At 48.5% G+C, this 22,974-nt stretch overlaps 1 protein-coding gene across 1 annotated transcript in view; it reads left to right on the top strand.

Moving 5' to 3' along the window:
• LOC141170067 (uncharacterized) overlaps positions 1 to 22,546 on the top strand; it is a 392,196-nt gene extending 369,650 nt beyond the window's left edge. Inside the window, exon 7 of the mRNA XM_073655139.1 lies at positions 22,449 to 22,546. Coding sequence (XP_073511240.1) covers positions 22,449 to 22,491 — 43 coding nt within the window. The 3' untranslated portion in view covers positions 22,492 to 22,546. The remainder of the gene's footprint in view (positions 1 to 22,448) is intronic.
• Positions 22,547 to 22,974: the final 428 nt, after the last annotated feature.

Here is a 22,974-nt window from a genome sequence, read left to right as displayed (position 1 = left end):
TCCGTGGCTCAGGGCGGTCAAACCAGTGGCGGAACTATTTATGTGGTTTTGATGTTTAAATGTCCGACTACGCCACCCGTGGATTGCGGTCAGAGTGAACCGCCGCTCCAGGGCAGACCGCTGAGGCTGGTGTTGTGGGTGCAGCAGAGCGTAGCATAACTCCCCACGGGAGGAGTATAGCCTCAGGGCAGTGTATGCGGAGGATGGGGGTGATGGTGCAGGGCAGCAGCAGTAACGACACGGAGTCAGTGATGCAGTCCAGGGCCTTTACTCACAGTTCTTATTATCCAGACCACGTCTGCAGGTAACGGCTGCCCACGTCGTACTGTGCTCACCAGGTGAGGGGCTCAGACAACTCCCAGATAACTTTGGAGCACTTCACAGGACCCCCTTTGTGTGTCCTTTGTCTGGCCTTTCTTACCTACCCTTCTGTCCGGCTGCCTCGGGCCTCCTCTTGGTAAACTTGGCGCCAGTTTACCTGACCTTATGTGGTGCCTTCCTAGCGGGTGTAGCGATGGGCTGCGCCACATAAAATGTCACAGCCTCCGGTTTCTAGCTGAGGGTTGTTTCCTGCCTCCACTAGTTTCGGGGACCGGTCTCCCCCTTTGGCCTGACCCCTCCACGCAGGTGGATTCGGGCGTGGGGTGGCGACTCGCCCGTCCGCACCCCTGGGATCCCTTCATTCCTCGTTCCTGGAGCCTTCTCCGCTCCTCTTCCTTCCTTCTCCCTCTTCCAGGCCTGGGCCTCTGTTACTAGGCCCGCCTCCAGAGCAGAGCTCATGCAGAGCCCCTGCTCCCTGCCACTTCTGCTCAGACTTCTCTGCACTGAACTAAGATGGTGCCCACCTTTTATACTCCCTTCTCAATGCACCCAGGAACTGCTTCCTCCCTGCTCCTGCACTACAGGGTTCCCCTTCCTCAGTGTTCCCTCCCCCCTCTCCAGCCAGGGACAGGGACTGTCGTGCCCATCTCAGGGGCATATTGGTCGCCCTGCCCCACGGCAATGTGGTGTAATGCATGCAGGTGTCGGGTCCTGATCCACACTCCATCCTTACCTGAGAGTGAGATATCACACCTCTGGGTGAGGTGCAATACCTCTGTAGCAGCCGAGCCCTCAGGGTAATACAGTTCCATTTATCTTCAGCCTAGGTGACGTATTGCGATACAGGGCCGTGATTTTGGCTATAAAAGGGTCCCCTAGACCCCTACCCCAAGCTTTTTAAGAGAATCATATATGGCGTGCCAGGAGACTCTATGGAATGCTTTCTCAGCATCCAACGAGAGTATCTAATTACAAATTTTTAACTGCATCTACCCCAGGAAATACTTTGTGCCTAGTAGCAGTGTCTGTTAGTCAGCGGATTATCCCGGCTGTTAAGCAAGCTACACTACCTGTAGTTTTGACACTTAATTTTTTCAAAGGAAATGCTTCGGGACCACGGGATACTCAGTGAAGAGCATCAGGAGGCACCCCAAGGCATAGGGGCTGGGACTGGCAGTAGGATGCCTTGCGGTGGACAGCCGAGCTCGATCCTTATAAAAGCTTTTTAACTGCAGCAGCTTTAGTGGACGCTACTGGAGCTGGAATTACGCGGCTGCTGGCATGAGACTTGCCCTCCAATAGATCCTTGTAAATGGATTTAAAGTGTATTTATTCAAATTAGAGAGACAATTTAAATTAAAAAGCTTAGAGCTGCCTCCACCACAGGGGGGCTCGCTCGACCCACCAGCGGACAGGCACCAGTATTGGGAGAGGGGGGCTGGCCGTCAGGGTTCACCGCGGCTCTGGCACAAACCCGGCGACACGGAGGTGGCAAGGGCAGGAGCGGACTGAACGTGTCGGCTTCTCACTTTTTGGATTTTAGAAGGGCATGACATGCCTATATCTGTGTCTCCCCCTCCTTTTACTCCTCCACCTCTTTTCTTTTCGCATGACTATATGTACTTGTCACTTTTCCATGTGTTAGTTGTGTCTTCAGAGCAGTTTGTCAGCTTTTGGACACCTTTGAAGGTGTTTTCTATGTGTTTCTATGTGTTTTTGTTTGCCTGCCATTGGTTTTAATGGTGTTCGAAGGTGTTCGACGAACAGTTCGACGAACAGTTCGGCGAACACACGGGTGTTCGACGAACCGAACCGAACTCGAACACTACGGGGGTGACTCAACACTACCTGAGAGCCATTAAACAGGCAGACCCTGACAGTGTGCGGAATGCAGATGAACTGTTAACTGAGCAATTCATTGAGGGTCTGCTGTCCAACGCCCACCGAACCCAGTTACGTGCAATGGCCTTGCAGAACCCTGGTTTAGACTTTGCAACGTTCAAAGACAGGGCCATCCGAGAACCGGCACCGGGTAGCACTGTAACCCACCGGCGCCCTGCTATTACCTATCACCAGGAGGCAGCGCCCTTGTCTGCAGGGCCTGTGGGAGCTGATGCGCAGGCTTTGGATAACAACCCGGCTACAGACCTGCACCATCAGGTCCAAGAGCTAACCAAAAGCGTAACCGCGCTAACCAGAACTGTGCAGTCTTTGCAGGTCTCCCCTCCAGGAAAGATCCTGCTGGCATCCGGACCGGAGGACGTCCCGTGGCACCGACAGAGGAGGATCCCAACGTCCAGAGGAAGACCCAGCGACAGATACAACGAGGACGGACGACCCATCTGCCGTCGCTGCAATCAACCCGGACATATGGCAACGTACTGTCATTTAAACGGGCACAACCTGGGGTAGAGGGCCAACCCCCTGGCATGAGATCATCAGGCCCATCGAACTGGCGTGATAAGTATGTAGGGGGACGTCCGGTCTTGCCTGTGGTACTGGATGGCATTCCAATGAGTGCCCTCCTGAACACTGGGTCACAAGTGACTACCATCCCGTACGTGCTCTTTAAGCGTTACTGAAATGACTCGGACATAACCCGCTACCCAGATGACGACCTGAGTATCATCGCCAGCAATGGTCAGCCCGTGCCGCTGGTGGGGTTCAAAGAGATGACCATTAAGGTCGGTAAGGTCGAACTGGCGGCACAAGGATTGATTATTGTGAACATAGACCATCATGAGAGTCACCCTAGAATAACCTTGGGAACTAACGTAATTGAAAATTGTCTTGCAGAGGTGATTCTCATTTTACAGCAGGTTGCCAAGAACGCCAGTTCCGGCCAGCAACGTGTCCTTCAAAAAGAGATCCGGGCACTGATGAAGCAGAAACAAGTGGAATTATCTGGTGGTGAGATTGGTAGCATGAGAATGTGTGACCCTTTCCCTATTGCCATGCCCCCGAAAAGTGAGATGATGATCTGGTGCCGGGCAGCTATTGGTCTGAGAGGTAGAGACTACCAAGAAATGGTAGAACCCGTCTACTCAGACAGTAGGCCCACCATTTTGACAGCACGGGGGGTGGTCGATGTAAGCCATGGGAGGGTGCCCGTCCGCATCATAAATATCGGGGAGAGAGAAGTATACCTGCCCCGGTATGCCACGCTAGCCAAATTGTTCACCATAAACCAAAATTCTGAAAAGGCCGTAGAACCCTTGCCTCCATCTCAACCAGAGGAAGGTAACGGCTCTAAGAAACAAATGGAGGACTAGTGTCAGCAACTGCATTTGGGTACTGACTCCACTCCCTCACACCAAAAACAGGGAGTCTACTGGGTGGTTCAGGAGTACGAAAGAGTCTTTAGTAAACACCCGCTAGACTTCGGGCGAGTAAAGGGGGTAGAACATCACATCCCCACAGGAGACCATCTGCCCATAAAGGAAAGATACCGACCTGTGCCCCCTGCACACTATCAGGATGCAAAGGGGATGTTGCGAGACATGAAGGAGGCTGGGGTAATCAGGGATAGCTGTAGCCCCTGGGCAGCTCCACTAGTTCTAGTGAAAAAGAAGGACAACACAATGAGAATGTGTGTAGACTACAGAAAGGTCAACCGTATCACAAAGATGCGTACCCGTTACCTAGAATAGAAGAATCTTTAGCTGCATTAAAATCTGCTAACTTCTTCTCCACTTTGGATCTTACTAGCGGGTACTGGCAGGTTCATGTAGCAGAGGCAGACAAGGAGAATACCGCATTCACCACCCCGATGGGTCTCAGCGAATTTAACTGTATGCCGTTCGGGCTCTGCAACGCACCAGGAACCTTCCAGCGGTTGATGGAATGCTGTCTGGGACACCGGAATTTCGAGACGGTCCTGCTATACCTGGACGATGTCATCGTCTATTCCAAAACCTACGAGGACCACCTGAAACACTTGGCAGAAGTGTTTGACGCCCTGGCAAGTTACGGCCTAAAGGAGAAACCCTCCAAGTGTCACCTCCTGAAACCAAAGGTGCAGTACCTGGGACACGTGGTGAGTGCTGACGGAGTGGCTCCCGACCCCGATAAGATCACCGTGATTAAAGACTGGCCAAGACCCTCCAGCATAAAGGAAGTGCGGCAGTTCCTCGGGTTGGTAGGCTACTACCGAAGATTCATTCCCAGTTTCACCAAAATGGCAGCCCCTATGCAGGACCTCCTGATAGGTCAATCTCGGAAAGCCAAAAACCAGAAGCCGCCCATCAGGTGGGAAAAGCTGGAAGAGGAGTCTTTCTGCCAGCTGAAGATGGCCCTCACGGGGGATGAAATCCTGGCATATCCAGACTACAGCTAGCCCTTTTTCCTCCACACGGACGCAAGCAACATCGGGCTAGGAGCCGTACTGTCCCAGATCCAGCAGGGGTAAGAAAGGGTAATCGCTTACGCCAGCCGAAAGCTACGGCCCACGGAGAGAAACCCTGAGAATTATAGCTCATTCAAGCTAGAGTTCCTGGCAGTGGTGTGGGCAGTGACCGAGCGTTTCAAGCATTACCTTGCCTCTTCCAAGTTCACCGTGTACACGGATAACAACCCGTTGACACACCTGAACACTGCAAGGCTTGGTGCCCTGGAGCAGAGATGGATGGCCCGCCTGTCCAACTATGAATTCACCATCAAATACCGGGCGGGACGCTCAAATGCCAACGCGGATGCCCTGTCTAGAATGCCAAACTTACCGGACGTTGTGGAAGATCCAGAAGATCTGGAAGAAGTCAAGCTCCCTGCGTTCCACCGTCATGGGATTACCCTGTATTCCCACCGTGTGAAGGACAGGCGCTCTGCTACGCTCAATCCCTTGCCCCACTACAGCTGGGCGGAAACGCAAGACAGTGATCCCGCAGTCCGTCTGGTGAAGGAAATGCTGACACAGGCCGATGCCCGTCTTGATCCAGACGCTCCGGAGGAGACCAAGCAACTGTGGAAGGAGAAAAGTAAGCTGTTTCTCTACAGGGAGAAGCTGTGCCGGAGAATGGTTAACTCTCGAACACATGAGCTGACTTTGCAGGTAGTGGTCCCAAGACGAGACGCGGCTATGGTTCTGGAGGCATACCACAACGGAGCAGGACATTTCAGATGGAAGAAGCTGGAGTTCTTGTTGCGTGAACGGTTCTACTGGGTAGGCATGAGAGGAGCCATTGAGAGGTGGTGCAGAGACTGTGGCCCATGCAACCTAAGAAGAAAGGACCGTGCCAGCCAGAAGACTCCCCTGCAGCCCATCATCACCAGGCAGCCCCGGGAACTGGTAGCCCTGGACCATGTGAAACTGGCTCCATACAAATTTGGGTATGTCTACGCCCTCACGATCGTAGATCACTACTCCCGGTTCCTGGTGGTGGTCCCTGTCAAGGACTTAATGGCTCAAACAGCAGCTAGAGCCTTCCAGCAGCACTTCTGCCGTCCACACGGGTATCCGGAGCAAGTGTTGACGGACCAAGGACGAGCCTTCGAAGCGGAGGTCTTCCAGGAGTTCTGCAACCTGTATGGCTGCAAGAAGATAAGAACCACGCCCTATCACCCGCAGACCAACGGACTATGTGAGAAGATGAACCAGGTGGTGATAGACTTGCTAAAAACGTTGCCCCTGGAAGAACGCAGTCTGAAAAACTGCCCGATTTGGTGGACTTGTACAATCACATCCCGTAGGTTCCACCAACTGTACCCCGGCTTACCTAATGAGAGCAAGATCTGGTAAGCTGCCTATTGACCTGGATATGGGAGTCCTGACACCTGAGGACACCTCGCCAGATACAGAACGGCAGCAGCAGTATCGGAAAGTACAGGAGAGCATCGAGCGGAGTCTGTCTCAAGCAAGAGAAAGGCAAGAGAAGGCTTATAACCAGTACGCTCCCGCTGTTCCCCTGGTACCTGGAGAGCAGGTCTTGAAGAGAAAGAGGCGGCTCCACAAGTTGGATGACCAGTGGGAGAAAGACCCGTACACCGTACTGCCCTCAAGCCATGAGAACCCAAAAGTCTGCGTAATCAGTAAGGATGGAGGAGAGACCACAGCCATTGTCTCCAGAGACCACCTGAAAAAGTGTCCCGAGCAGCTGCAAAGCCCTGATGACGATCAAGAAAACCCTCAACCCGCAGAGGAGAGGGAAGAAATGATCAGCACCATACTCTGAGACTTTCCCCGGTCTTGGACACAAGTAAACAACGCTATCGTGGTACCCGTCCTCACCTTTCTCCAGCCAGCCCCTCAAGGACCTACAGAGGAACAGGTAGAGCTGGAAGAGCAGCCGGCCCAGGAGGCAGAAGAATCTATACCAGCAGCCCAGGAGAATCAACCCTCTGCTAGTGGTGAGCCTGCCGTGCCCCTAGTAATGTTAGAACCTTGCTGTTAGGTTTTTTTTCCTTTGCTGGTCACATGACCTTGTTGGCCTATTTAATCCTGCTCCGCCCTTCTGGCTTTGCTGGACTTCATTGTATATCTACTTTCTAGCTAGCCTGTGCTCTGTATCTATCTCTGTTAGTTTGCTTGGTCTACGGACCTCTATGTTCTATCTATTTTGTTTGTTCGTCTGTCTGCTACTATTTCTGTTAGGAGGTGTCCCATATTCCTTCCAGTCCTTAGTACTTGTAGGGATTCCCTCCCCACATCTATAGGTCTTCGTACAGACTAGATTAGGACTTTAGCAGGTCTGATCGCAGGATCAGGTTCCCTGTTACATCGTAGGGATTCAGCTGAGTCCTATAGTAGGGACAGATCTCCTCTCTTTCCTTAGCTTTGGTAGCAGAACATAACAGTAAGTCCAGCCTGCAAATTCTCTAAGGAAAGATTTTTTTTGTTCCATCATGGTGTCGGTTCAGGATTTGGCTAAACACCTGCAGGGACTCTCTCTGGAAGTGGCCGAGCTCCGTCAGCACGTGAGTAACTGTCCTGGAGCATATTTCTTGGAGCCTAAGGTATGTTTGCCGGATTTATTTTTTGGTGAACATCGAGAATTTTTTTCATTTAAAAATGCTTGCTTATTGTATTTTCGTTTGAGACCCAAGTCCTCTGGGGATGAATCCCAGCGCGTAGGGTTCATAATGTCACTTTTGCGCAAAGAGCCTCAGGAGTGGGCCTTTTCTTTGCAACCTAGTGATACATGCTTCAGATCAGTGGATAGTTTTTTTTCTGCTTTAGGACTATTATATGATGATCCTGACCGTGTGGCATCAGCTGAGACTGAGTTGAGACGTTTAAAGCAAGGATCAGGTAATGTGGAAAAATATTGTACTCATTTTCGTCGTTGGTCCACTCAAACAGGGTGGAACGATTCTGCTCTGAAAAGTCTATTTCTTGCTGGGCTCAGTGAAAGGGTTAAAGACCTGCTAATTGCTTATCCTACACCTGAGGATTTGCAACAGGCTATGCAATTAGCTATATGGGTGGATAGAAGACTGCGTGCTAGGGTTAATGAGAGCAAATCCTCTGCTATGTCAGTTTCTGGTTATGATAATGTGTGTACTAACAGTGGTGAACCGATGGAGATTGGATCGGTGGCACCTCGCTCTCAAGAAAAAGACCGTCGTTTTTCAGAAGGCTTGTGTTTCTATTGCGGAAAATCTGGTCATTTGATTAAAGGCTGTGAGCTTCGTATGAAGAAAGAAAAAAAAATGGTCAGTCACGCCCGTATTGCCTGTTTAAATTCCAAGGGTATATTTTTAGCTGCTTCCACGATTGCTCAGGAAAAATTAATGGAATTTCGGGTGTTTGTTGATTGCGGGTCTACACTAAATGTAATTGATGGGGGATTCGTGGAAAAACTCAATTTAAAACCTGAACCTCTATCATCCCCCATTGCTGTGGTTTCTGTGGATGGCTCCCCTTTGAAGAATATTACTCTCAAGGTCAGTGAATTTCCTCTCACTATTAATGGTGTTCACCATGAGAAATTGGATTTGGTAGTGTTGAATAGTGTTGAGCCACCCCCGTAGTGTTCGAGTTCGGTTCGGTTCGTCGAACACCCGTGTGTTCGCCGAACTGTTCGTCGAACTGTTCGTCGAACATCTTCGAACACCGTTAAAACCAATGGCAGGCAAACAAAAACACATAGAAACACATAGAAAACACCTTCAAAGGTGTCCAAAAGCTGACAAACTGCTCAGAAGACACAACTAACACATGGAAAAGTGACAAGTACATATAGTCATGCGAAAAGAAAAGAGGTGGAGGAGTAAAAGGAGGGGGAGACACAGATATAGGCATGTCATGCCCTTCTAAAATCCAAAAAGTGAGAAGCCGAGACGGCCAGTCCGCTCCTGCCCGTGCCACCTCCGTGTCGCCGGGTTTGTGCCAGAGCCGCGGTGAACCCTGACGGCCAGCCCCCCTCTCCCAATACTGGTGCCTGTCCGCTGGTGGGTCGAGAGAGCCCCCCTGTGGTGGAGGCAGCTCTAAGCTTTTTAATTTAAATTGTCCCTCTAATTTGAATGAATACACTTTAAATCCATTTACAAGGATCTATTGGAGGGCAAGTCTCATGCCAGCAGCCGCGTAATTCCAGCTCCAGTAGCGTCCACTAAAGCTGCTGCAGTTAAAAAGCTTTTATAAGGATCGAGCTCGGCTGTCCACCGCAAGGCATCCTAGTGCCAGTCCCAGCCCCTATGCCTTGGGGTGCCTCCTGATGCTCTTCACTAAGTATCCCGTGGTCCCGAAGCATTTCCTTTGAAAAAATTAAGTGTCCAAACTACAGGTGGTGTAGCTTGCTTAACAGCCGGGATAATCCGCTGACTAGCAGACACTGCTACTAGGCACAAAGTATTTCCTGGGCTAGATGCAGTTAAAAATTTGTAAGTAGATACTCTCGTTGGATGCTGAGAAAGCATTCCATAGAGTCTCCTGGCACGCCATATATGATTCTCTTAAAAAGCTTGGGGTAGGGGTCTAGGGGACCCTTTTATAGCCAAAATCACGGCCCTGTATCACAATACGTCACCTAGGCTGAAGATAAATGGAACTGTAGCACCGAGGGCTCGGTTGCTACAGACGTATTGCACCTCACCCAGAGGTGTGATATCTCACTCTCAGATAAGGATGGAGTGTGGATCAGGACCCGACACCTGCATGCATTACACCACATTGCCGTGGGGCAGGGCGACCAATATGCCCCTGAGATGGGCACGACAGTCCCTGTCCCTGGCTGGAGTGGGGGGAGGGAACACTGAGGAAGGGGAACCCTGCAGTGCAGGAGCAGGGAGGAAGCAGTTCCTGGGTGCATTGAGAAGGGAGTATAAAAGGTGGGCACCATCTTAGTTCAGTGCAGAGAAGTCTGAGCAGAAGTGGCAGGGAGCAGGGGCTCTGCATGAGCTCTGCTCCGGAGGCGGGCCTAGTAACAGAGGCCCAGGCCTGCAAGAGGGAGAAGGAAGGAAGAGGAGCGGAGAAGGCTCCAGGAACGAGGAATGAAGGGATCCCAGGGGTGCGGACGGGCGAGTCGCCACCGCACGCCCGAATCCACCTGCGTGGAGGGGTCAGGTCAAAGGGGGAGACCGGTCCCCGAACTAGTGGAGGCAGGAAACGACCCGCAGCCCCTTGCTCCACCCGCTAGGAAGGCACCACATAGGGTCAGGGAAACTGGCGCCAAGTTTACCAAGAGGAGGCCCGAGGCAGCCGGACAGAAGTGTTGGTAAGAAAGGCCAGACAAAGGACACACAAAGGGGGTCCTGTGAAGCGCTCCAAAGTTATCTGGGAGTTGTCTGAGCCCCTCACCTGGTGAGCACAGTACGACGTGGGCAGTCGTTACCTGCAGACGTGGTCTGGATAATAAGAACTGTGAGTAAAGGCCCTGAACTGCATCACTGACTCCGTGTCTTTACTGCTGCTGCCCTGCACCATCACCCCCATCCTCCGCATACACTGCCCTGAGGCTATACTCCTCCCGTGGGGAGTTATGCTACGCTCTGCTGCACCCACAACACCAGCCTTAGCGGTCTGCCCTGTAGCGGCGGTTCACTCTGACCGCAATCCACGGGTGGCGTAGTCGGACATTTAAACATCAAAACCACATAAATAGTTCCGCCACTGGTTTGACCGCCCTGAGCCACGGAACCGGATCGCCGCCACGAAGACTACAACCACCAGCATCCACCAAAAAGGGTCCGACTCCGGGTGTCCCAAGGCCCAGGGGGTGCGTCAGAACATTTTCATCACCTTTCACAATCACCAATGGGACAAGGCAGGGATGTCCTCTGTCCCCTCTCTTATACATCCTAGTGACGGAGCACCTGCTCTCATCAATTCGCCATAACCCCAATATTAGGTGGATTGAGGTGGGAGGCACCGAGTACAAGTGCTCTCTATTTGCTGATGATGTCCTAGTATATATCACTCAATCACATATATCCATCCCTGCTGTTATGGCTGAAATAGATCACTTTGTTACATGGTAAAATTTTAAAATCAATGCAGCGAAGTCTGAGGCCCTCGATGTCTCCCTCCCTAAATCCATATAGGATTCCATCCAGTCCAACTTTCCCTTTGCCTGGCCCTCACAGGGTATCAAATACTTAGGAATTCCTATTCATAGAGACCTCTCCCATCTATGTTATCTTAATTTTGGGCCCTTTATTGAACAATTCCATACAGACCACGGTTGGCAAGTTAGAACTGTAAGATTCACTACGTGAACCACTGGTGTTTTGTGGAAAAGCACATGTACACCGCGTTCCAAATTATTATGCAAAAAGTGTTTAGGAGTGATAAGGGAAGAATTTGTTTGTTTGTCAGTTAAACTCATTGATGGTGATGTGTGTCAGGGCTCTTTATATCACTGTAAGCAATTGCAGACACCTGTGCTAATTAGTTTGGCAGGTGTGTCCAATGAAAGGCAAGACTACTTAAGAAGGCTCTCTCACATTATTAAGCAGCCTACATTTTCTGCCAAAATGGGAAAGAAAAAGGATGTGTCGGCTGCTGAGAAGCAACAAATTGTGGAGTGTTTAGGTCAAGGCATGACTACAATCAACATTGTGCGATGATCAGGATGAAGTGTCTTGGCAATCAAGAAGTATGTAGCTGATTCACAGTACACACGTGTGCGTGCTGATAAGGGCAAATTGAGGACTCTTTCCTACAGGCAATTACGTCAGGTTGAAAGAGCAGCGGCAAAAAAGCCTTGTCATAGCAGCAGACAAGTTTTTGAAGCTGCTTGTGCCTCCAACGTCCCCCGAACAACAAGATGCAGGGTCCTTCAGAGGTTTGCAGCTGTGCATACGCCATCCTGTCGACCTCCTCTATCCACTTCACACAAGCAGAAACGGCTCCAGTGGGCCAAACATTACATGAAGACTGATTTCAAAACTGTTTTGTTCACGGATGAGTGCCGTGCAGCGCTCGATGGTCCAGATGGATGGAGTGGAGGATGGCTGGTTGATGGACACCCCACGCAAACACGGCTACAGCGCCAACAAGGAGGAGGTGGAGTAATGTTTTGGGCTGGAATCATGGGGAGAGAGATTGTCGGCCCCTTTAGGATCCCTGAAGGCGCTAAAGATGAACTCCATAATGTATGTGGATTTTCTCAAACAGCACTTCCTGCCATGGTTCAAGAAGAAGAACCGTGTATTTCACAGCAAGATCATTTTTCTGCATGATAATGCACCATCTCATGCTGCACATAAAACATCTGCATCTCTGGCTGATATGGGCATAAAAGGGGACAAACTTATGGTGTGACCCCCATGCTCCCCTGACCTCTACCCCATTCAGAACCTTTGGAGCATCATTAAAAGGAGTGTCTATGATGGCGGGAGGCAGTTCACATCTAAGCAACAGCTCTGGGAGGGTATTCTGTCCTCATGCAAAACAATTGAAGCAGAAACCATCCAAAACCTGACAAATTCAATGGACGAGAGAGTTCAGAAGCTCCTTTCGAACAAGGGGTCCTATGTGAAAATGTAACATCACCTAGAATAAAGTTTTGAGTTGAAAACTGTTTGATTTCAGTTTCTAACAACCTGCTAATGCTTATAATTTCAAAAATGACCATTTTTTTGGTCTTTATTAAAATGAAAAGGTTGATCGAAAAGTTTGGGGGATCTAAGAGTGTGGCAACCCAGTAGTCATGATTACTTCGAATTCTGACAATATGAGGGTCATGCTGCAGGTAGTGCAGCAAGAAGGCACTTATGTGCCTTGCGCATCTCGGAGCCCCAAAATTATTTTCCGGGCTAGATGCAGCTAAAAATTATTTTTAATTTTAAATCTGGTGAAGCTTTAGTATAGATGGCCTAATAGGATCAGTGCTGCACACTGCTACAAAGCCCAAATTATTTTCCAGTCAAGATACAGATAAACATGATTAGTAATTTGAAAGCTTAAAACGGTTGGTAGGGTGATTTTAACCAATCATCAAGCTTTTACTCTCCCCAGGATGACACAGGGGTAGAAAAGTCGTTTCGGATCCATGATTTGTTCATCTTTATGAACGTGAGTCTGTCTACATTATCAGTGGAGAGCCGCGTGCGCTTATCTGTCAGCACACCACCAGCAGCGCTGAACACACGTTCAGACAGAACGCTGGCTGCGGGGCATGACAAGATCTCCAAGGCGTAAGTGGCTAGCTCCGGCCATTTATCCAGATTGGAAGCCCAAAAAGAGCAAGGGTCCAGTGACACAGTCGTGGCTTCAATGTTTACTTGGAGATACTCCTGTACCATCGTCTCTAGGCGTTGACTATGTGTCAGACTTCTTGTCTCCTGTGGCCTTGCAAAGGATGGGCTAAAAAAGTGGTGAAATGATTCCGCAAAATTGATGTTACCAGCAGATACTGTGGTTCTGTTACGGTTTGAGTGCTGAACACTTGACGGTCCCACGATTGGCAAGTTGGAACTGTGAGATTCACTACGTGCACCACTGGTATTTTGTGGAAAAGCACATGTAAGATTCTGCAACAGTCTCTGCTGATACTCCTGCATGCGTGCATCCCTTTCTATGGCAGGAATAATTTCTGCAAATTTACTTTTGTACCGGGGATCTAACAGTGTGGCAACCCAGTAGTCAGGATTATTTCTAATTCTCACAATTCGAGGGTCATGTTGCAGGTAGTGCAGCAAGAAGGCACTCATGTGTGTTGCGCATCCAGGAGCACCAAGTCCCTGTTGTGTTGGTGGCGAGGTAACAATCATGCTTCCTTCCTCTGTCCTCTCCCCCCAACCTCGCACAACAGAAATGTGATCAAGGTCTCCCTCATCTGATGAGTCTTCCATCAGTTCGTCCTCCACTTCTTCCTGGGCTCCTGCACCTTCCTCACTAGTTTGGCTGCTACCATGCGCCCTGGTAAAACCATCTCCCCCACCCTCACATGCCTGCCGCCTTGGTGCTGCCGACCGTCTGGACCTTGCAGATGTTAGCCCTTCCGCATACAACTCCTCCTCCTCTACTTCCTCCACCTCCTCTTGTGCCACCACCTGACTCCGAATTCTGTTTAACATGTGCTCCAGCATGTAAATCACCGGAATAGTCATGCTGATAATGGCATCGTCAGCACTAAACATCTTCGTCGCCATTTCAAAACTGTGCAGAAGGGTGCATAGGTCCCTGATCTGAGACCACTCCTCCAGCGTGATTTGCCCCACCTCTGAATCTCGTTGGCCCAGGCTATACGTCAGAACGTATTGCACCAGGGCTTGTCGGTGCTGCCACAGTCGCTGCAACATGTGCAGAGTTGAATTCCACCGGGTAGGCACATCGCATTTTAGCCGGTGAAGTGGCAGGCCCAACGACTTCTGTAGAGATGTAAGTCGCTGAGCTGCGGGATGCGAACGGCGGAAGTGAGCACACAGCGACCGTGCCCTCTGCAGAAGGCCATCTAGTCTGGGATAGTGGGCTAAAAATTGCTGGACAACCAGGTTCAACACGTGAGCCATACAAGGCACGTGTGTGACATTGCCCCGGCGAAGGGCCGCACCCAGGTTTGCAGCATTGTCGCACACGGCCTTCCCTGGTTTCAGGTCCAGTGGAGACAACCATTCATGAAATTGGTTCTCCAGAGCTGACCACAACTCCTCAGCTGTGTGACTCACATTTCCCAGACATTTCAATGTAAAAACCGCCTGATGACGTTGAGCCCTACTGCCAGCATAGTAAGGAGGTGTGCAGGATCCCTTCTGCGCAGTTAGAAAGCTTGTGGCATGACCAGACAGGCTTTGGGTGCAGGTGGAAGACCGAGAGGAGGTTGAGGAGGCAGAAGCAGTGGAGGAACTTTGACATAAAGAGGATTGACGCACAACTCGTGGGGACGGCAAGACTTGGACAGCAGCCCCTTGTCCTGCTGTCACCATAGTTACCCAGTGCCCAGTCAGCGACATGTAACGCCCCTGTCCATGCCTACTCGTCCAAGTGTCTGTGGTGAAATGCACCCTGTCACACACAGAGTTTCTCAAAGAAGCGGTGATGTTGTGTGCGACATGCTGGTGGAGCGCAGGCACACCTTTCTTTGAGAAGTAGTGCCGACTGGGCATCTGGTACTGGGGCACTGCGAAGGACATAAGGTCTCGAAAATCCTTTGTGTCCACCAGGCGGAAAGGCAGCATTTCTGTAGCCAAGAGCTTGCAGATGGTGAAATTCAACCTCTTAGCTTTCTCATGGCTAGGAGGAAATGGTCTTTTACTTGTCCACATCTGAGGGACCGAGGGCTGGCTATTGTGCTTAGACGGGGTTGATAAGGGTGTCCCCGGCAAACTGCCGGTCTGTGAGGAAGATGCAGGCGGACATGTTAGGTTGCCTTGATCCAAAGGTGGTGCTATCGATGTCGGACAGCGCTCAACACCAGCTGGTGTTACCACCTCCAAAGAAAATGATGACCTGCCAATCACGCTGGCTGTTGCGGGTAAAGAGGTGGCAGGTCTGCGCCCCAAAACAGGTGTGACTGCTGTCCCCCCAGTCACAGAGGATGAAGAGGCCGCGGATGCACAAGATATGGCAGACGGTGATTGGCCCGGCCGGCTAGGCCGCATTGTAGCACACTGAGCTTCCCACTGCAACTTATGCTTCATGTCCATGTGCCGGTTCATGCATGAAGTACTCAAACTATGTATTTTTTGGCCTCTACTTAGCTTTTGCTGACAAATGTTACAGATAACACGAGTTGGGTCATCTTTATCGATCTGAAAAAATGCCCAGGCTATGCAAGGCTTAGCACCCATGCGACCTGAAGAGCCACCACGACTTGTGGTGAGAGGCAGAGTTGTGTTTGAGGATGCAGTTGTTGACGTGCTTCCAGTACTACGTCTCTGTCCAGGAAGGCGCAACCTGACCTCGTCGTCACTAGCATCTTCCTCCACCTCCTCTGCTGACCTCATCTCTTGGCTGACTGTGGGTTGACAGTAAGTGGGATCTCCGACCTCATCATCATCACCCTGTGCGTTATCACACCCGTCGTCCTCAGAGCCAACCTGTTCCTGCCCTGACAAAAAACTAAAGTTGTCGCTCCAATCAGGTATTTGAGTCTTATCATCGTCTTCCTCATTGTCTCCACCAACAGGAGTTACAGTTTGGGAATGAGGGTCTAAATTATGGTCAGAACCTTCTGCGTCTGGTCCTGGATCCGACTCATAAAGATTCTGGGCATCAGTGCAGATCATTTCCTCGTCTGGATTCACACAAGCGCTGGAGTCGACCTCTGATTCCCAGGCTATAGTATGAGTAAACAGCTCTGCAGACTCAACCATCTGTTCTACCTCATACTCAGACGGGCAGCTGGAGATTTGGGAGCTGTGAGGAAGCAAGTGCGATTTGGGTGACACCTTTGAGGGCTGGAGTATTTGTGATGTTGAAGTTGATGTGGAGGAGAGCCCACTTAAAGGAGCACTTGATATCCGTTGAAGCACCTGCTGTTTTTGTGCCTCATCTGGAATTTGTAGCGATTGGCGTGGCCGTAAGAAAGGGATCTTATCACATTGTCCGCTAAAAGAAGTAGACATTTTAGTTTGGCTGGAAGATGGTCTTTCTTCTGCAGATGTTACTGTTGCTTTAACACCTACCCCACGGACACAACCTTTTTTCCCCTTCCCAACACGCCTATTCCCCTTTCCACCAGCAGCAGGCCTTTTTCCACTCATTTTGGTGGTTAACTAATTCACAACTCTGGAGTTGTTTGCACAAAAAAACAATGGATGGTAACCGAGCAGAGCTGAGTGGCCAAACTGTGGTATTAGGCCAAAACTATTGGCTGGGTTAGATGCAGAAAAAAATTATTTTGAATTTGCAACCTGATGGAGGTCAGTATAGATGGACTAATACAAATAGTCCCACACACTGCTAGAAGCCCAAATATTTTTTCAGAGGTACTGTAGATGCAGATAAAAATTATTTTTAATTTGCAACCTGATGGAGGTCAGTATAGATGGACTAATAGACCAAGTCCCACACACTGCTAGAAGCCCAAATATTTTTTCAGAGCTAGATGCAGAAAAAAATTATTTTTAATTTGCAACCTGATGGAGGTCAGTATAGATGGACTAATAGACCAAGTCCCACACACCGCTAGAAGCCCAACTATTTTTTCAGAGCTAGATGCAGAAAAAAATTATATTCAATTTGCAACCTGATGGAGGTCAGTATAGATGGACTAATAGACCAAGTCCCACACACTGCTAGAAGCCCAAATATTTTTTCAGAGCTAGATGCAGAAAAAAATTATTTTTAATTTGCAACCTGATGGAGGTCAGTATAGATGGACTAATAGACCAAGTCCCACACACTGCTAGAAGCCCAAATATTTTTTCAGAGCTAGATGCAGAAAAAAATTATTTTTAATTTGCAACCTGATGGAGGTCAGTATAGATGGACTAATAGACCAAGTCCCACACACTGCTAGAAGCCCAAATATTTTTTCAGAGCTAGATGCAGAAAAAAATTATTTTTAATTTGCAACCTGATGGAGGTCAGTATAGATGGACTAATAGACCAAGTCCCACACACCGCTAGAAGCCCAAATATTTTTTCAGAGCTAGATGCAGAAAAAAATTATTTTTAATTTGCAACCTGATGGAGGTCAGTATAGATGGACTAATAGACCAAGTCCCACACACCGCTAGAAGCCCAAATATTTTTTCAGAGCTAGATGCAGAAAAAAATTATTTTTAATTTGCAACCTGATGGAGGTCAGTATAGATGGACTAATAGACCAAGTCCCACACACTGCTAGAAGCCCAAATATTTTTTCAGAGCTAGATGCAGAAAAAAATTATTTTTAATTTGCAACCTGATGGAGGTCAGTATAGATGGACTAATAGACCAAGTCCCACACACCGCTAGAAGCCCAACTATTTTTTCAGAGCTAGATGCAGAAAAAAATTATATTCAATTTGCAACCTGCTGGAGGTCAGTATAGAAGGTCTAATAGAACAAGTCCCACACACTGCTAGAAGCCCAAATATTTTTTCAGAGCTAAATGAAGAAAAAAATTATTTTTAATTTGCAACCTGATGGAGGTCAGTATAGATGGACTAATAGACCAAGTCCCACACACTGCTAGAAGCCCAAATATTTTTTCAGAGCTAGATGCAGAAAAAAATTATATTCAGTTTGCAACCTGATGGAGGTCAGTATAGATGGACTAATAGAATGATGCTATGCCCAAAAGATTTTACTTCACTAGGTGCAGTAAAAAAATTGGTATTCTATACACAGGTGTTATATCTTGCAACACAGATAGGCTACTCCACTGACTAACACACTCTGCAATAGGCCAAAAAGGATTAGCTTTGCTAGATTCAGCCAAATGCTGTGAAAAAAACTTGCACAGCACTGGCACAGACCTGCCTGGCAAAAACTGATAGGAACTCATGTAACCTAGTCCTGAAAAGGACTCCAATTACAATTAGTCTTTACTCCCACAACCTATCTATTTAAGAGCACAGACCTCCCTGATAAAAGTCGTAGGAAATGCTGTAACCTAGTCCTTAAAAGGACTGCAATCACAACTATTCCCTACTCCCAAGCTATCTGTATATTTGTGCGAAAATTGGCTTGAAATTAACAAGGTATAGCGCACACAGCAACAGCGGTGCCGTCTAACACGCAGCTGCAGCAGTGAGAAAATGGTGGCGACGGGGAAAATGGCTTGGTCTTATAGGGCAAGGACATGTGACATACACTGCCAATGACACATGCCCTTGCTTGTGTGAAAAAAAGCACTTCGCTCCGTGTGTGCGCTGCTGATAGGCTGACAGATTGCACCTCCCCACTGCAAATGCGGGAAAGAGAAAAAAAAATGGAGATCTTCATTGTTCCTGCAGAGATCCATCCCCTGCCCCTCCCCCCACCCCGCTGTACACTCAAACTGCGTATTAACATTAATTTTCATCATTACTGAGAAAAAATCCAGTTATGATTTTGGTGCACGAACAGTTATCGAACATAACCTCGAACAGCCGAATTTTTCTCAAATTGTTCGTGTTCGCCGTCCGGCTCGAACACCGCCCAAAACAGCTCGAATTTGAGATTGGCGAACAGTTCGAGTAGAACAGCGCTCATCTCTAGTGTTGAATAACTTGCCTTCTCCAGTAATATTGGGTTTGCCCTGGTTAAAATTTCACAATCCTGTACTGGATTGGTCTACCAGTGAAATTAAATCCTGGAGCCATAAATGTTATGACAAGTGTTGTAACGGGCGTATTGCAGCTTTGGATAGGGGAGAATTGCCTGTTCCTATTCAGGATTTTTGGAGAGTTTTTTCTGAGAAAGAATCGCAGGTTTTGCCTCCCCATAGAGACTATGATTGCTCTATTGAATTTGTCCCTGGAGCGACTCTTCCTAAAAGTCGTTTATTTAACCTTACTATTCCTGAGAGGAAGGCTTTGGAGGAATACATACAGACAAGTTTGGCCGCCGGTCACATTAGGCCCTCTAAGTCTCCTGTGGCGGTTGGATTTTTTTTTGTAAAAAAAAAGGACGGCGGTTTACGTCCTTGTCTGGATTTTCGTGAGATTAACAAAATTACGGTACGCAATCCTTACCCACTGCCATTGATTCCTGATCTGTTTAACCAGTTATTGGGGGCCAAGTGGTTCTCTAAAATTGACCTTAAGGGGGCATACAATCTGTTGCGCATGAAGGAGGGTGATGAATGGAAGACTGCTTTTAACACTCCTGTGGGTCATTTTGAGAATCTGGTTATGCCTTTTGGTCTTACTAATGCTCCTGCATTTTTTCAGAATCTGATTAATGACATCCTTAGACCTTTGATCGGTAAAAATGTGGTTGTGTATTTGGATGACATTTTGATTTATTCGCCAGATCTGGAGTCTCATTGGCGGAGCGTGCGTGAGGTATTACAGTTATTAATGGACAATTCGCTTTTTGCTAAGCTGGAGAAATGTGAGTTCGCTGTACAGAGAATTAGTTTTTTGGGCTACATTATCTCCAGCAAAGGTTTTGAGATGGATCCGGTTAAGGTTCAGGCTGTGCAGGAATGGCCTAGGCCTATTGGTTTGAAATCGATACAGAGGTTTTTGGGTTTCGCCAATTACTATAGAAAATTCATAAAAAAATTTTCTAGTATTGTCAAACCTCTGACTGATCTCACCAGGAAAGGTGCTGATGCGGTTCAGTGGTCTTCTGAGGCCATTGAAGCTTTTGTGTATCTCAAGGAGAGGTTCACCTCTGCTCCCATCCTTATGCAGCCTGATGTTACTAGGCCGTTTTTGGTTGAGGTTGATGCTTCCTCTGTGGGGGTTGGCGCAGTATTGTCTCAGGATAACGGGGATGGATTACATCCCTGTGCCTTTTTTTCAAAAAAAATTTCGGAGACTGAATTGAATTACGATGTTGGTAATCGGGAATTATTGGCTATTAAACTCGCATTTGAACACTGGCGCCACTTCTTGGAAGGTGTGGAATTTCCCGTTCAGGTTCTTACGGATCATAAAAATCTGATATAGCTTGATGCTGCCAAGCGCCTGAATGCCCGTCAGGCTAGGTGGGCACTGTTTTTCTCGCGGTTTAATTTCTCCGTTACTTACATCCCTGGTACTAAGAATGTTAAGGCGGATGCCTTGTCTCGCAGTTTTTCTCCCATAGTCGGTGCTGAGAAAGAGGAAAACATTTTACAAGAAGGTGTTGTGATAGCTGCTTTAGACTCCGTTTTGGAAGATGAGATTCTTAAAGCTCAGGAGAATGCCCCATCTAACACTCCTCATGGGAGGTTGTTTGTGCCTGGGACCTTTAGGAGAGATTTGTTTGTTGAGTGTCACGAATCTCGGTTGGCAGGTCATCCCGGAATCTCTGAGACCAAGAGACTGGTGGGTCACAGTTTTTGGTGGCCTGGATGGCAGAAGGAAGTCATTAAGTGCGTGCGCCAATGTACTATATGTGCTAGATCTAAGTCCTCACATACTCCTGCTGCGAGGTTGCTTTGTCCTTTGGAGGTCCCCAGTGCTCCTTGGACACATTTGGCTATGGACTTTATAACTGACCTTCCCCCCTCTGAGGGTTTTACTGTCATCTGGGTGGTCGTGGACCGTTTTAGCAAGATGTGTCACTTGGTTCCCTTCGTCAAACTGCCCTGCGCTAAAACTCTCGCTAAGACCTTTGTCAAAGAAATTGTCAGACTTCATGGCGTTCCTACTGACATTGTTTCTGATAGGGGTCCTCAGTTCGTGGCTCGTTTTTGGCGTGCCTTTTGTGACAGGTTGGGAATTCATTTGTCGTTTTCGTCCGGATATCATACTGAATCTAATGGCCAGACAGAAAGGAAAAACCAGGATGTTGAGCAGTTCTTGCGTTCTTTTGTGGCAGACAATCAAGAGGGGTGGTCTGAGTTTCTGCCACTTGCCGAATTTGCTCTGAACAATCATACATCTTCTTCTGCTGGTTGTTCGCCTTTTTTTTGTTGTTCTGGGAGACATCCGTCGTTTGGGTCGTTCTCCAAGTTGGGATCTGCCGTGCCTGAGGAGGAGAATTTTTCCGGTGATTTGGAAAGAGTTTGGACGGATGTGCGTGGTAATCTTCAGGAGGCCAACAGAAAATCTAAAGACTACTTTGATAGGAAACGACAGGAGGTTTTGTTCGCTGTTGGTGACATGGTTTGGTTGTCCTCTAGGAATCTGCGGTTGAGGATTCCTTCTAAGAAATTGGGTCCCAAGTTTGTAGGGCCCTTTAAGGTGCTTCAGGTTGTCAACCAATCTGCTGTTAGGTTGGAGGTTCCTACCTCCTGGAGAATTAATCCTGTCTTTCATGTCTCTCTGTTAAAAAAAGCTGTTGTGTCGGATGGTGACGCCTCTGCCTCTGTTCCTCCGGTGGTGGAGGACGGGGAATATGAAATTTCTCGCATCCTTGACTCTAGACGGTATAGAGGTAGTTTGCAGTATCTTGTGGCCTGGAAAGGTTTCGGACCCGAGGATAACTCTTGGGTGAGGTCAGATGATGTTTCCGCGTCCAGACTTATCAGAGCGTTTCACAGGAGATTTCCTGATAAGCCTGGTCCTAGGGGATCCGGAGGATCCTCTTAGAAGGGGGGGTACTGTTAGAACCTTGCTGTTAGGTTTTTTTTCCTTTGCTGGTCACATGACCTTGTTGGCCTATTTAATCCTGCTCCGCCCTTCTGGCTTTGCTGGACTTCATTGTATATCTACTTTCTAGCTAGCCTGTGCTCTGTATCTATCTCTGTTAGTTTGCTTGGTCTACGGACCTCTATGTTCTATCTATTTTGTTTGTTCGTCTGTCTGCTACTATTTCTGTTAGGAGGTGTCCCATATTCCTTCCAGTCCTTAGTACTTGTAGGGATTCCCTCCCCACATCTATAGGTCTTCGTACAGACTAGATTAGGACTTTAGCAGGTCTGATCGCAGGATCAGGTTCCCTGTTACATCGTAGGGATTCAGCTGAGTCCTATAGTAGGGACAGATCTCCTCTCTTTCCTTAGCTTTGGTAGCAGAACATAACAAGTAAGCCAAAGAGTACGCAGAAAGCTGCCAGACCTACCCGCAATACCTTCTACACCCTGTAGTGCAGAACCAGCTAGTGAGTTGCGTAGATCCACTAGAAGCACTAGAGGTCAGGTGCCCGCTCGCTGGAGAATCTAAACTAATGCACTGTGAATTTATCTGTTTAACTGTTTATGGTTTATGTTTGTCACCTGTTATTAATTATGTTTCTCTAGTTACCCTACAGGTTTATTTGGACTGACAGGTTATGGACGCTGAATAACCGGAACTACTTGTAGATAGTTGCACCTTGGTGCCTCTTGCGAAGATGGCCGCGGAAGAGAAAACCTGTCTGGCGTGGCCTCCTTGTGGCTCAAAGTAGCTAGCCTCAGCCTTGCAGCCACGCCCAGGGCCAACGCTTGGGGTTTGCTTTGGACAGGTCCCCTACTCTGTGCCAAAACTTCACCTTGTTAGGTGACATGGACACCCAGTTACGGACACTCCGTGACCTCTACAGACTAAAGCTACTTGTATATATGTTGTTGTATTATTGTTTATGCCCTGTATTTGTGTCTTCTTGAAAATGTGTTTAGTCCCGGAGTACTAAAATTTACTAGGGGGGAATGTGGCACCCCAGGGGTCTGGTTGCCACAGTAATAGAAATATTACGTCTGAGAGCAAGTGAGAGGTTTCTCTGGTCAGGAGCCCTTAAGCATGCAACACTTCTGCCCAGACCTGGGAGGGGAGGAATCTGCCCTTATA

The sequence above is a fragment of the Phyllobates terribilis genome, unplaced genomic scaffold (genome assembly GCF_046119375.1).
Source record: "Phyllobates terribilis strain yellow unplaced genomic scaffold, ASM4611937v1 Scaffold_1__5_contigs__length_1240528914, whole genome shotgun sequence".
Lineage (NCBI taxonomy): Eukaryota > Metazoa > Chordata > Amphibia > Anura > Dendrobatidae > Phyllobates > Phyllobates terribilis.
The sequence above is the reverse complement of the archived record's forward strand: the minus strand, read 5'-3'. Positions and strand labels throughout refer to the sequence as shown.